The sequence below is a fragment of the Stegostoma tigrinum genome, chromosome 9 (assembly GCF_030684315.1).
Source record: "Stegostoma tigrinum isolate sSteTig4 chromosome 9, sSteTig4.hap1, whole genome shotgun sequence".
NCBI lineage: Eukaryota > Metazoa > Chordata > Chondrichthyes > Orectolobiformes > Stegostomatidae > Stegostoma > Stegostoma tigrinum.
Window position 1 is genome coordinate 91,547,281 of NC_081362.1, and position 16,099 is coordinate 91,563,379.

Here is a 16,099-nt window from a genome sequence, read left to right on the forward strand (position 1 = left end):
TGCCTCCAGCACTGTGGGCTCTTACCCAATGACTTAACCTTTTGTGAGGCACCTTGTCAAATGCCTTTGAGTGGTATTATCTACCCAGAATGCTTATCTTATTTGTGAAAACTATATCATTCAATTATTGAAGTAAAGCTCCTTTTTTTTCCAATTGTGTTACAATCCCAGTTGATAGTAAGGTTGGACAAGTCAAGTCCCAGAGTGAAACCAATCTTGACAGACCCAATATTATTTTTTTCTTTTAACCCTGGAGGTCAGTTACTTAACACATTCACGAGCACTTTTTTGAGAATAAAAGGATAAAATGTTTATTATACAAGGCAAAAAAAAACTGATGTTCCTGACCTCATTACGTCATTTGACCAAGCACGGACAGAAGAACTGAATGTAACAGCTGAGGTGAGAGTGACTTCCCTTGGCATCAGGGCAGCATTTGACCAAGGGTACTATTTACGAAGCCCAAGCAAAACTGCAGTTAGTAAGGATTAGGGGGAAAACTCTGCAGTGGTTGGAGTCATACCTAGTACAAAGAAACATAGTTGTGTATGTTGGAGATCAATCATTTCAGCCCCTGGACATCTCTGCAGGAATTCTTCAGAGTTGTGTCCTGGTCAGATAACTTAGAATGTTTCATCAATGGCCTGCCTTCCATCAAAAAGTCAGATGTGGTGGTGTTTGATTTCACAATGTGGAGCACCTTTCACAACACCTCAGGTACTGAATGAGTCTGTATATATGTCCAGGCCAGAGCTGACAATGGCAAGTAACGTATGCGTCAAATAAATGTCAGGCAATGGCCAACTCCAAAAGGAGAGAATCAAAATACCATTCCTTGATATTAAATGGCATTACCTGCACTGAATGCACCACTATCAACTCCTTAGGCTTGCCATTGACCAGAAACTGAACTGGATTAGCCAGATCAATACTGTGATTGCATGAGAAGGCCAGATGCAAGGACTTCTGTCGCGAGTTACTCACCTCCCATCATCCCAATGACTGTCCATCATCTACAAGATGTATTGTTTACGAGCGTGAAAGAATACTGCATGACTAATGCAACACTCGATCTTGATACCATCCAAGGCAGCAACGCAGTTGTTTGATACCCCATCCACCACCTTCAGCATTCATTCTTTACAGCCCTGCCATTGTGTACTATCCGCAAGATAAACTGTGGTAACTCGCCAAGGCTCTTGACAACACCTTCCAAACCAGTGGTCTCTGCAATCTTTAAGGTCAATGCAGCAAGCACATGGGAACACCACACGCACAAGTTCATCTCCAAGCTATATCCACCCTGATTTAACATTGTATTGCTTAATGAACTTGAAAAATATATACTGTACTGCTTACCTCGTTTTGAGTGAACAGCAAACTACTTAGATGCTAGTGTATAAGTTGACTTTTAAAACCTTACGTTCCTCCCAAAATAAAGTTCGACTAGTCCCCATAGTATAAGAATGAACACAGTATGGGTTATTGCCAGCCTTGTCATTCACCATGCTGGCTCTAATCTGTTTGGATGTGTGTTAAACTGCAGAACTTTGCCATATGGTCATATCATTCACTTCAATCCACCCACCTTATAGGTAAAACATTGACTTGTGGGGTGACAAATTGAGACTGATTCCTAATGCAAGTATTAGGATGAGGTGGTTGAAAAGGGAAATCAGTTGCTGCAAAAACAGTTTTTGGTGTTGAAAATGTGATTATTTTATATAGTATGAATTTACATGCCATAATCTGTTGTTTTGTCATGAATCATTCGATTGTGCACAGTTTGTGTATAAGCTTAGATCTGAATTCTTTTCTGTGTACTGTAGATTCTTCAGGATTGGTTTCCTGGTAGCCATGACAAAGCTCCCTGTTTCCATCTTTGTAATGTAGCCTTATCTCAGTGCATGTGCTGTTGAAACCCTTGCCCATGCTTTTGTTACCTCAAGACTTGATTATACCAATGCAGTTGTGGTTGGTCCCCCTGACCATCTTCATGAACTTCAGCTCAAGTAAAACTGCTGCCCATTTCCAAATTTATGCCAAGTCTGATTCACTCATCAACCTTATGTTCATTGACCTACACTGGCTCCCAGTTAATTCTTACCCTTGTTTAAAATCTCTCCATGGCCTTGCACACCACTGCCTCTGTAGTCACCTTCAACTTCAACAGCCTTCCATTCCTGGCTTCCTGCTTATCCCTGAATTAAATTGCTCCACCATTGACACCTATGCCTTCAGCTGGCGAGGCTCTAAACTCTAAAATTGCATCCCTCTAAAATTCCAACTCTCCACCTCTTGTTTTTCCTTATCAGGCACTTCTGAAACCTACCTCCAACCAAACTTTTGGTCATCTGCTTGGAGATTTGTGTTGGTGTAAAATGTTTGATAGTGTTCTTGTGAAGCACAATGGGACATTTTACTGTATGAAAGGCGTTATATAGATGCTTGTTAATTTTGATGAGGTGGGTCACTTTCTCAAGGGAATTGGCCTTGCGTACAAATTGTAAACCAGACTACCTTTCTGAAGCTCGTTTAACAGTGGCCATTATCATTGCTAATAAGAGCATGTTTGCTGGATTCAAGACTAGATTCTGAAGATGAAAGAACAAAATACCAAATTGCAATTCAGCTTAATTGCACCATAATGCTACTTTACAACTTTTTGGTTTTTAAGCTAAATATTAACTTGGGCGCATTGTCAACAGGTACTCCCATGCCACATGATAAGGAATGGCTTTTATTTTGCCCAGTACCTAATTTAAGTAATAGCGTAACCCAAAGATTCCGTCATAGAGTCATACTGCACAGAAACAAGCCCTCCAGTCCAACCAGTCCATGCTGAATATAATCCCAAACTAATGTTGTCCCAGATAACAAAGTGTGGAGCTGGATGAACACAGCAGGCCAAGCAGCATCTCAGGAGCACAAAAGCTGACGTTTCGGGCCTAGACCCTTCATCAGAGAGGGGGATGGGGAGAGGGAACTGGAATAAACAGGGAGCGAGGGGGATGCGGACCGAAGATGGAGAGAAAAGAAGATAGGTAGAAAGGAGAGTATAGGGGAGGAGGTAGGGAGGGGATAGGTCAGCCCAGGGAAGACGGACAGGTCAAGGAGGTGGGATGAGGTGGTAGGTAGGAAATGGAGGTGCGGCTTCAGGTGGGAGGAAGGGATGGGTGAGAGGAAGAACAGATTAGGGAAGCAGAGACAGGCTGGGCTGGTTTTGTGATGCAGTGGGAGGGGGGGACGAGCTGGGCTGGTTTTGTGATGCAGTGGCGGGGAGGGGAGATTTTGAAGCTTGTGAAGTCCACATTGATACCATTGGGCTGCAGGGTTCCCAAGCGGAATATGAGTTACTGTTCCGGCAACCTTCAGGTGGCATCAGAGACCACTCTCTCCACGACTCCCTTGTCCGCTCCACACTCCCCTCCAACCCCACCACACCCGGTACCTTCCCCTGCAAGAAGTGCTACCCTTGCCCCCACACCTCCTCCCTCACCCCCATCCCAGGCCCCAAGATGACTTTCCATATTAAGCAGATGTTCACCTGCACATCTGCCAATGTGGTATACTGTATCCACTGTACCCGGTGTGGCTTCCTCTACATTGGGGAAACCAAGCGGAGGCTTGGGGACTGCTTTGCAGAACACCTCCGCTCGGTTTGCAACAAACAACTGCACCTCCCAGTCGCGAACTATTTCAACTCCCCCTCCCATTACTGAGACAACATGTCCATCACGGGCCTCCTGCAGTGCCACAATGATGCCACCCGAAGGTTGCAGGAACAGCAACTTGTATTCCGCTTGGGAACCCTGCAGCCCAATGGTTTCAATGTGGACTTCACAATCTTCAAAATATCCCCTTCCCCCACTGCATCCCAAAACCAGCCCAGTTCTTCCCCTTCCCCCACTGCACCACAAAACCAGCCCAGCTCGTCCCCTCCCCCCACTGCATCACAAAACCAGCCCAGCTCGTCTCCTCCCCCCACTGCATCCCAAAACCAGCCCAGCCTGTCTCTGCTTCCCTAACCTGTTCTTCCTCTCACCCATCCCTGCCTCCCACCTGAAGCCGCACCTCCATTTCCTACCTACCACCTCATCCCACCTCCTTGACCTGTCCATCTTCCCTGGGCTGACCTATCCCCTCCCTACCTCCTCACCTATACTCTCCTTTCTACCTATCTTGTTTTCTCTCCATCTTCGGTCCGCCTCCCCCTCTCTCCCTATTTATTCCAGTTCCCTCTCCCCATCCCCCTTTCTGAAGGGTCTAGCTCAGCTTTTGTGCTCCTGAGATGCTGCTTGGCCTGCTGTGTTCATCCAGCTCCACACTTTGTTATCTTGGATTCTCCAGTATCTGCAGTTCCCATTATCACTAATGTAGTCCCAACTGCCTGCTCCTAGCCTTTTCCTATTAATGTACCTTTTGAAAGAGCTGTTACTCTGTTGACTGGCACATCTATCGAGTGACTTTTCTGCACAGAAGGTGAATGTGAAGTGTCACATTAAACCCAAAAAAAACTCTTATTGACATAGTGAACATGAAAGTGCCATATGCAGTCTTGCAAAGATCCTTGGTAATGTAAAAAAAAATTATGCTATTTACTAGACCCGAGCATGCGTTTACCTTCTCCACTAAGTCTATGATGTGAGGTTAGTTCAAGGAACAGGTGGTTTCTTGCTATTGGTGAGGAAACAGGCCATTTTATTAGCTGCTCCCTCATGGTCCACCTTTTCCTGAGCCTGCCCTTGGAGGTCAATGTCTGCTTTTTGATGTAAGACATGCATATCCTCTGGCATCTGTTTTTTAGTTAAGCTCCTCCTGTTGAATGGAATGGAACGATAAATGGAACCTCCGATGTTGCGTTTATATAACACCTTTAATGTTGTAAAATGTCACAACACGCTTCTGAAGATCAGCTGAAATGTTTTCAGATCTTTCTGAAAGATGTCCACAGATTCAGGATACCACAAAGTGCATTACGGTCAATGAGGTACTGCAGTCTTGAAGTGTAGCCATAGATGTACAAAATGCAACGGGCAATGTGATTACAGCATGCTCCCACAAACAGCTGTAAGATAATGACCAGACAACGTGATTTAGTGGTGGTGGTTAAGGGATAAATATTGGCTGGGTCACCAGGGAAGATTCTACTGCCAATAGTATTGTGGGGTTGATTCCGTCCAGTTTGGAGAGCAAACAGGGTTTTAATAGAACATAGAACATACAACATAGAAAAGTATAGCACAGTACAGGCCCTTCGGCCCACAATGTTGTGCCGTGGAATAATCCTAATCCAAAAATAAAATAACCTAACCTACATTCCCCTCAATTCACTGCTGTCTATGTGCAAGTCCAGCAGTCACTTAAATGTCACTAATGACTCCGCTTCCACGACTACCACTGGCAAACTATTCCATGCGCTCACAACTCTCTGGGTGAAGAACCTTCCTCTGACATCTCCTCTGTACCTTCCTCCTAACACCTTAAAACTGTGACCCCTCATGGCAGTCAATCCTGCGCTGGGGAAAAGTCTCTGGCTATCGAATTTACTCAGGCTATTTAAAGTTACATCTTTTCCAAAAGACAGTAGTTCAATAATACAGTACACCCTTAGTGCTGAACTGGGGTGTGGACATTGATTCTGTCCTCAGAATGGAGTGAGATATGAACTTGTGACCTTCTGCCTCTTCTAGATTGCTGGCTTCCTTTCAAGGAGAATGTTAAATCGACATTATAGAAATACTTTCGTTTAAAAAGCCAATTCTGGTAACGTGGGCAAAATTTGACATTGGCAAAACTAAAGAATTGATCATTGCCTTCAGAAAAAAAGGAGGTGAACACACCCCCATCTACATCAATCGAACTGAGGTCAAGAGGGTGAAGAAAATCAGGTTCGTCAGAGTGACAATAACCGACAACCTGCCCTGGAATTCTCCAATAGATGTGACAGTCAAGAAGGCACAACAACACCTTTTCCTCAGGCAACCCAGGAAATTTGGCCTGTCCATAAGATCCTTTGCCAACTTCTACATATGCACCAGTGAAAGCATACTGCCCAGGTGCATAACTGCCTGGGTATGGCAACTGTTCTACCCAGGACCATAGGAAACTAAATAAGGGTCTGGGCTATGCGCATCACATCACAGGGTCACCGTCCCATCCATGGACTCCATTTACACAACTTGCTGCTGTGGAAAGGCTGTCAACATCATCAAAGACCCTTCATGTCCCAGTAATGATCTCCAACCATCTCTGCTATCAGGCCGAAGATACAGAAACATGAACACATGCACCAGCACATTCAGGAACAGTGTCATCCTGGCTGTTATCAGAATGGACTCTAATGTTTCAAATAACACTGATCTTGCTGACATTGATCTTGCCTAGCGCATGCCCTGTGCAATGTAACCTGTATGCCTCTGTCTAAGTCTTTTTGATCTGTATGTCCTTTGCATCTAAGATCTGCCTCATAAACAAAGCTTTTCATGTATTTCGGTACATGAGACAACAAATCAATCAATCATAGCCACCTTTCATAATAATAATTCAGTTTGGAGAGCAAACAGGGTTTTAATAGAACGTAGAACGTAGAACGTACAACATAGAAAAGTATAGCACAGTACAGGCCCGTCGGCCCACAATGTTGTGCCGTGGAATAATCCTAATTCACAGAAAGTCAGTTGAAGAAACATTATCCTACTTCATGGCACAGGATCTAAGCTGGGTTGAGGAGTGAATGTAATTTATAAAATACCACTCTTCGGTAAAACGGGCAATGAGGAAACACGTTTGGTTGTTATAGAACTGTTGCTGCAGAAGTTGTTAAGCAAGGAACAACATACCAAATGATTAAAAACTGAAAGGACTACAGATGCTGTGTATCAGAATCAAAAACAGAAATTGCTGGATAAACTCAGTAGGACTGGCAGTTTCTGTGGCAAGAGTTAATGTTTCGGGCTGAGTTACTCTTCCTCTGAACTGAAAAGAAGCCAAATGATTAGCTACGCTGCAAAGTTTAGAATGCTGTATTGGAAGCAATGCTTTCTGTATTGCTTTGACTATTTCCCCTTGCCGGGTGTATTTCAGTTAGCTTTTCTTCACCATTTCCTCCCTCCCCTCGTTACTTTCCATAAACATAGTCCCTGTGGAAAAGAAAGTTAAGGCTAATCTGTTAGTGGAACATCTTTCTGGCAAGCAAAATCTTCTTGTTGTTCCAGTCAGTAAGTCAGATGCTCCACTTTGCATTTCAGTGTTGCAGTCCGTTGGGGGCTGTCAAATTACTTTTAAAAAAGTACATTCGAAGGTAGAAGATTTTAAGAGCAATTAACAATTTAACATTAATACATGTGAGGCTGCACATGCTTTAACGCAGGTCTCTGACCCATTGCTCATTAGTTCTGTCATCTAAAAATTTTGAGAGTTGCTTTTAGCCTTTCTCAGTGTGATGCTGTGTCAACAGTTTAAGAAGAATGAATTGGTTTCTGGGAATGTTTTGATTGCCAAGTAGCCACCAAATGGTGAAGGTGGTGTTGAGATGGTATTAACTAATGACCCATAGAATCAGGCAGCTGGTGGAATTCAAATCCAATTATAAATCTGAAATTCAAAGCTAGTTCCATTGAAGCTACCATTGATTGTTATAAAGACCATGTGGTCACTAATGTTCTTTAGGGAAGAAAACCAGCCATCCTGGTGTGGCCGACTTTTGACTCCAGAACCACAGCAATGTCATTGACTTTTAATACCGCCCCGAAATGGTTTTGCCCCAAGCCATGTTGCTGTAGGCAATTAGTGGCGACATAACCAAGGCTGGCTTTACCAACAACATCCGCATCCCATGAAAGAATGCAATCTGAAACTTGGCTCTGGTGAACATATCACGAAAAGAATTTGAGCAGTTGAGTAATTAAGTTGTTTTTGTTGACTGCAAGGCTGTACGTTGCTGTGTAATTGTTTTTCAACCAATTATTGATTTATTTTTCTGTTATTTCTTCATTCCCTTCCCCGGACAAAATCTAGGTGGACAAAATTAAATTTTTCAAAAAAGCGAATGTTCATTTTTTACATATTGATGGACGCTAGTTTAAAAGAACACAAGACAGTGCTTTAAGAACAAAAATGTCTCGACTTTTTGATACTTTTTTTCCCCTCCCATTCTCGAGTGCATCAAAGGAAGGACCTTCTAATTTCATGGATGTAGCTATAGGCCAGCTGACCCACTTAGTCCATACCATTTTGCTAACTAAAGTAGCTCTTCAATTCCAATTTATTGCCTCCTGTCAATCTCCCTTTTGAAACAGCAATTAATTCTGCATTCAGACCTTTCTGGAGCAGTGCTTTCAAAATCTTTGTAATCTCCTCAGAAATTCTTTCTTTGGTTTTAATTTTGATTTATGAGACAATACGTTCGTGTTATTCTAAACAAAAACAAAACCAAAGAACTGCGGATTCTGGACATCGGAAACAAAATAAGTTGCTGGAAAAACTCAGCAGGTGTGGCAGCATCTGTGGAGATCAAGCAGAGTTACCATTTCAGTTTCAGTGACCCTTCTTCAGAACTGAGTTTTTCTGAGCCTTGCCAGCAATATCTAATTTTGTTTGCAATGTTTTATTTTTATTTAAAAAAACCTTGAATGTTGAGGATCTGAAATAAAACAGTGTTGAAAACTGTCATTATTTCCATCTTGGCCCTTGACCACAGCAAAGTCTTTACATTTGCCCACCTGGCCCTCTAGTAGTGCCACATCTTTGCACTATTAAAGGCAAGTGATGCAAAATTATGGTGTCTCTGGTTCACAGCTGTTTACTTATCTATCACCAAATCTGACCCACATGAAAGATTATTTGACCTTGCCCTGCAGTACTAAAATCACTCCGTAATCCTGAATCATTTGACTTTCTTCCCAGTTGAATGCTGTCTTTCCACACTTGGCCAACTACAATTTTGTCATTTGCTGGCTGGACTGGGTAGACGTTTGATTCCTGCTTTTATGTGGACACAGATTTGGTATCTCATTGTACCCTCGTGGGAGCTTCTCGACCAGACTTAGGGTTGGTAACGAAGTAATATTGTACAGACTGCATGTAGGTACTACTAAGCAGTTTTCATAGCTCATTTGTGGTACGCAGTTGTAAGCACAAATGTGTGTGCCTATTAACATTTGCCATCGTATTCCTTATCTTCAGGTCCATACTTTATTAACTGCTTCTGTTAACCTTGTCCAATTCAGAAATCTGTGCATATACACTTTCAGGTCTTTTTCTGTTTGCAGTCAATAAGGATATTTGTTAGCAGTAATCTCTCTTCATTTGTCTCGACAAAATGCATTATCTGTCACTTTTTTTAAATTTTGAATTCCATCAGCCAGCTTATGTCCTCTTGAAGTTTATTCACTATCTTCATTGTTTATGTCTTTCAAATTTTGGCTTAAATCTCTAATTTTACGCCATTATTATGTGTATTTAAAAAAAACATGTAGTTACATCACTAAACTTTGGAGGAACTCCATTGTATTAAACCAAAAAACCCATTAACTATCACTTTGTTAGCCACTTTTGTATCTGTGCTGTACCTTCATTGTGGAAAAGTGAGGCAGTTTACAGGAACATTAGCTAAATTAATTTGATTTCAATTCACATTAAGAGATATTCAAAAAGGTGATCAAAACCTTCTGTCAAAAAAGTTGGGTGTAAGGATGTTTTAAAGAAGGAAGCAGAGGCAAGGGGTGTTTTATGAGAATTTCGGAGCTCAAGGGCCAGACAACTCCTGGTAGTAACACGGCCATCATTAGTGAGATGATAGAAATCAGAGCTATACAAGAGGCCAAAACTAGAAAAACTCTCAACCAAATTCTGAAGTTTATAGAATCTGAAAGATATGGACCACATATTGACTGCCAAGTTTCCAATAGCACGGACAATGACTACATTAAAAAAAAGTACTGAATTAGCTGCAGGATCTTTTGATGTATTACAAAAGGTTCTATACAAATGCAGATTTTTAAAAAGTCAATTATCTGTTTCCACCTTAAATTAATCCTGTTGTTTTTTGTCTTTGTGTTAAAAATTGTACAAGAAGACTTCATTGATCTGAAGTCTTTAACTTTAATCAAAACCAGGTCTTTTTTTTCATTGGACAGGACTTAAATAATTATTTCAGTGGATCCCACTGTGGAGTATAATGCGTTGTGACAAAATACTTCAGGGAAATGAACAGGGCTTTTTTTAAAATCCGCCAGCCTATTTGAGTGATCAGTCAAACATGGGTAGTATATATGGGCTAATATGTGGTCTTCGGAATGTTTTCAGTCAGCAGTTAGAAAGTGAACACATCCACAATATACTGGCATAGTTTTCTTCTAATAATCTTTTCCTTCCCATTTTATGATGCAAGCAAGAGGCTTTAAAGATAAATTGATCCAATGTTCTTAATGAGTCCTCCAGAGGGCACATCAATCCATCCTCTTGATAAGAAAGCAACTATATAATTAAAAAAAAATCTCAGATCAATATAGCAACTGAGTTGGCTTCTCCTCTTGGTTTTCATGTTTAAGACTATTTGTTTGTGTGGCGCTGCTGCTTTCCCCAAAACCTGTGGTTTTCGGACATAGATTGCCTACAGGGCAAGTACAGCTATGTTTAATTGAGAGAAACGGTTCATGTAGCAGAGCGACACTCGGCTTTGGAATATGTTTGAGGACATAGCTGGTAAATTGAAGGTCTTATGGAGGTTGAGAAATTTCTGTAGTTTAGACAGGCTTTCATCTGAATTAACAGCAGCACAAAATCCTAAATTTGTTAAAACAGCACATATAGTTGAAGTATTTAAATTGTCACATAGAAGTCTGACTTCAGTTTAGACATGACCCTGCAATGCCAGATACAAAAAGTAGATGTTAATTTTTTTTAATATATGGCAATTGTTTCCTGCAATTCAAAATACCTTGCTTGGAGGCATACATGTCATGTCTGAAATCTATGGCACAAAAGCTATTGTGCTACTTTTACACAGCGGAGCTTGACTTCTATAACCCAAGCCTTTTTAAAAATGGAATAATTATGCTTAACATCTTTCTTTACTGTGTTTTGTCTGCAGAAATCTGTTGAAGCAATCAGTATGAAAGGTACATAGTCTGCTGAGGCCAATGAGCATACATGGGTGAGGCCACTTAATTAACCTATGTGATTACAAAAATGACCACTCTTTGCTGGTTACCCCAAATTCCTACAACCTGACTAATACAAGTAGAGATTCAAAATATCATTAACTTTACAACATTCTACATTTGTAAAGTTAATAATGTTTTTTAAAATTGCAGGTTACCTGGGATACTTTAATGGTTTTTTTCACTTGTAATATTTTACTTTTCCTGCTGTTGGGTTTTAATAGGAACTCTAATCAGAAGAGCTCATTTGCTAGGAACCTTCTCTGATCTTACTGAGAAAGAGATTGTGGCATAAGGCAGAAGGGAGGAATTTGCTAGTTAGTGGTTGTGTGAGAACCTTAATGAAATGTAAAACTGAAGAATTCTCCCCTTGTCACAGTCAGGTCCTGGAGATAAGTGTGATCAGCTTTGGGCCTCTCATCTATGGAAAATATTGGAGGCAGTCAAGAAAAGATTGTAGATTAGGCCTGTACTTAAAATTAGAGGTGATCTTATTGAAACATACAAGGGTTAAGGGGCTCAACAAGGTAGATGTAGAGAGATTGGTCCTAGGCTGTCCTACAAGGGGACACAAAGAGAATAATTTCAAAATAAGGGGTCACATATTTATGACAGAAATGCGGTGAGATCTTTTCTCTGAGGGAATTGAATCTGTGGAATTCTTTACCACTGAGGACTATCGGGGCTGGATCATTTAAATGTATTCAAGACAGTGAATGACAAATTATCGATCAATAAGGAAATCATCGGTTATAGGGCAAAGACAGGAAAAGGGAGTTGAGGATTGTCGGATCTCATTGATCACGTTGAATAGCAGAACAAACTTGAAGAGTTGAAAGGCCTACTTCTGCTCCTGTGTCTTAGGGTTGTCTGCTGGGAGGTGAGACTGTTGTGCATTGAGCTACGGTTAACATAGGCACAAGGCCTAAAGAGGATTTAGATGCAGGGACAAAAGGAAAAGAACAACTGCTTTACAGTGTTGAATGGCTTTCTGTACATGCCAGTGCTAGTGAAGACACTGGGGATCAACAGCACCCCCAAAATAAATGCTGTTTAGAGGTACATACCAGAAGGCAAGTATGTTTTTGTTACCCAAAGAATATTCTTAGACAGTGGAGTAGTGATAATCCCAAAGAAGTCATGCTATAGCAACTGTACATGCCTTCAAGAGGAACGGTGGCAAAGCCTTGTGAAGTAATGGAGAGAAGATCATGAAGAAATGGATGATGTACCATACCCTGTGTTTCTTTAAAGTCCTTTCCCGTACTTCCTTTGCTTCATTCTGCTGCTGAGCCAAGTTGTTCCAATCATGACTCCTTTGCTGATTTAATAATTGTATTCTGTGACCTTTTTGACCATAGTTCTAATCTGACAAAGACATTAACTTGTCTGCTTCCCTGACAGGTTGAAACTTTTTGCTCCAATCAATGTTCTCCACCCTTCTTCCACTTATTCTCTTTTCCTTCCTATGTTTATCTAACCACTCCTTAAATGGATCTATGCTATTAAGCTCAGTAACTCCATGTGGTAGTTGTACATTATGACTGCTTCCAGGGTTAAGAAATTTCTCCTGTACCTGATGACGAAAAATCACCATTGTTTTCTCATTTATCTTGCTTCGAATTGCTGGTTCTAAGTTTTATTTCATGACTGCAATCATTGAGAAATCAATAAGCCAGCTGTTGCTGTACTGCTGCTTTTCAAATTATATTACTGACGTAAAGAGTAACTCAAATATTTTGATTCTTGAAGACCGCTGTGGTGCCCATCCACTGACTAATGAGCCATGAAAAACCAAGAAAATGTTGGAAAGCATTTTCTGTTTGGAGTTCTCCAGCATTGCAGTCCCACCCAGGAGTGCTGCTCACAACTGGGGGCAAAAAACAAGGTGTTGGAAGTACTTAGCGGATCTGGCAGCATTAATGGAGAGAGAAACAGTCAATGTTTCAGGTCCAGTGTGGTGGTTCTTCAGAACATTGTTGGTTGCATGTCAGCTCCTTGATGTAATTTGCAATCTCCTTAGAACAAGTTGATGCTGTAATGTAAATGGCAGTCATAATCCAGAACCCTGAGCTAATGTTCTGAAGGGCGGGCTTGAATCCTACCATGGCCAGTGGTGAAATTTGAATTCACTAAAAGCCTGGAATAAAAAAAAGTAACCATTATAGATTGTTGTCAGTACCTGTCTATTCTACTGATGTCCTTCAAGGAAGCAAATCTGCCATCCCTGCGTAACCTGGCCTACATGTGACTGCAGATACACAGCATAGTGGTTGACTCTTAAATGCTTCCAGGGTAATTAGAGATGAGTAACAAATGTTCACTGGCACCCACAGTGACACTCTCAACCCCATTAACAAATAAAAAAGAAAGTTACTTTTCAAAACTACATCTAGTTCATTTGCTATTAATTTTGTTTGGTTTGTCTGAAATAGTATTTCTTGACAGCATCTGTTGGAGAGAAAAACAGAGTTAATGTTTCGAGTTCAATATGACTCTTCATAGAACCAGATTCTTTCTGTTTCTCTCCTGAATTTTGATTTTATTTTTAACTTGAGGTATCCACAGCATTTTGCTTTTAATAAATTCTGGAATAGGTTTGGATCAGTGTTTGGGGAGAAAAGGAGGTGTGTGATGATGATTTGAATTCATTTATATAGAGAGACTAGAGATGCGATTGCATTCAAGTTTGAGGGAACATATAATAGAGGTGCTTAAAAAATGAGAAACTTCATGTGCTACATGGCGTCAGTGCAAAGATAACATTGAAGATAATTAGGGGTGGGCAATAAATGCTACCTAGCCGGCAATGCCCTCATCCCATGAATGAATGAAGGAATAAATAAAGGAATAGGCAAAAAAAACTTGGGAGAAATACTGAGGCTTAGTTTAAAACTCAGTGCATTATTGTGCACTGATTGAAAAGGTGGATGTAGATTCAATGATAAAGAGAACTGGATATGAATTATTTTTAACCAACCTGTTCAAGTCTGTTATGACACATCTCTGCAATAAACTTTGAGAAAAATTTGTTTGGGTACTAAATAAAATTGAGTATATTTGTATAATAGAGCTGGCACTGGCACAGTGGATTAAGTAGCTTCTTTCTTTGTTGTCTGATTTTTAGGTCAGCTGTCAAGCATCCAGTTGATTGCTTCAAGTCCCACCCTATTCTAGAGGTGTGTAACAGTCACCCTGAACAGATTGATTATGAAAATATCTCAAAAAGTAATAAGTGGTCGTCTAATCTTGTTTGACACATTAAATGTAAAAGTATTAAAGGAGTTTAAAGAGCTGGGAAGTGACAGTGAAGTTGATTTGTTCCACTGGCATGATGGCTGTCTGCAGTGAAATTTCTGATTCCATGAAATCTGATGTTGATTTTCCCATTGGGATTGTAAACGATCCAAATGGAAATGTCTGTGTTCAGATTGGAATCGCTGTAACTATTTTTTTCCCCCTCGAGTTTGCATTTATTTGGCAGCACCATTCACATTTCAGTGCTTGTCTGTTCTTGTTTCTTTCTTCTGCTTTTCCCTGGTTTTGTTCAGTTCAGCAACATCATTGTGTGTGGGGTTTGGATTTGACCCTTCCACCTTATATTACAAGTTACCTTTTCATTCTTAATCTGAGCCACTGGGGGAGAAAGAGTTTGTGTACCAGCAATATGTCCTCAAGTCCAGGTGTCAGAAATACTCAAAATAAGCTACGAGCTGTACTTCGCTGATTAATTTACTACTTGAGCCTAGTAATAACAGGTATATTCCAGGAATCAATCAGTGGTACTTTAGTGGTTCACCCCGAACCACTAGTCTACCAAATTTTCCAAATACAAATAGAGTGCTCTTTCCTATAGAGCATTAAGTTTTTTTTACTCCAAGTAATTTCAGTCTTTATTTTGTGCAGTTTCCTGCTGCATTTGTCTTTTGCTATCCACAATGAGGTCAGTTCATGCTGATCGAAAATACAGGTAAAGATCTAATAGGAGAACAGCTCCAGAGTACCACTGGGCTCTGTGATGCTGTTGTGTTCTGGTATTCATGAGGATCAGCAACTGGTAGATTGGCTCAAATACTTAAGTTGATTAATGCCAATCTTTTGGAAACTCCAGCCAGCTCACTTCATCTTGAATCAGCACAGTGAGCCAAGGCATAAGCTAGAATGCTGACTGAAGACCCCAAGCTTTTGTTAATTATGTGGGTTAACAGAGAACTGTGGTTGTGGTGTTATTCACTGTTCCAATATGTACCTGTCTAAATATTTTACGGAAGATGAGGCATATAAACAAAAAAAAATGGAGAGAATATTAGGCAATGAAAGTTAAGGCTTTATTGAATTTGGAAACAATTGTATTGAGAAGTCAACAGTATGTATGCATTATTACAGTCTTAGTCCTACAACTTTGTCAGACTTTTAAAAACTACTTAGCTGACTTGAAAGTACCTTGAGTAGTTTTGAGGTGATGGAAGATACTGGATAAATGTAGGTCCCTTTTTTTCCATATGGCTATACCTTGTACATCAAACAAGACGTATTATTGTTAGTTAATAAAATGTGAGGCTGGACGAACACAGCAGGCCAAGCAGCATCTCAGGAGCACAATGTGCTCCTGAGATGCTGCTTGGCCTGCTGTGTTCGTCCAGCCTCACATTTTATTATCTTGGAATCTCCAGCATCTGCAGTTCCCATTATCTCTGGTATTATTGTTAGTGTCTGTTTTGTAATTGTTGGCATGCTGTAGTGAACTCAATAGTGCATTGCTACCTATGCTTGGACCCATACACTGGTGTCAATTTGACATCTCGAAATATAGTAGTGATATGGCCTGCTTATTCAAAATTGTGACAGACTAACCCAGATGAAGACCACAGGGCACGACTATAGCTAAATAGAGTCTAAGAGAAGGAGATAGGACCGGTTGACTTCTGTTCTGG

At 40.7% G+C, this 16,099-nt stretch overlaps 1 protein-coding gene across 2 annotated transcripts in view; it reads left to right on the forward strand.

The window, feature by feature from the left end:
• Positions 1-16,099, forward strand: part of vta1 (vesicle (multivesicular body) trafficking 1) — a 179,984-nt gene that overhangs the window by 34,380 nt on the left and 129,505 nt on the right. Inside the window, exon 2 of one of the 2 annotated variants that reach the window (XM_059648754.1) lies at positions 11,096-11,158. The exons of the other annotated variant lie outside the window; for it this stretch is intronic. Coding sequence (XP_059504737.1) covers positions 11,155-11,158 — 4 coding nt within the window. The 5' untranslated portion in view covers positions 11,096-11,154. The remainder of the gene's footprint in view (positions 1-11,095; positions 11,159-16,099) is intronic. 2 annotated transcript variants of the gene reach the window in all.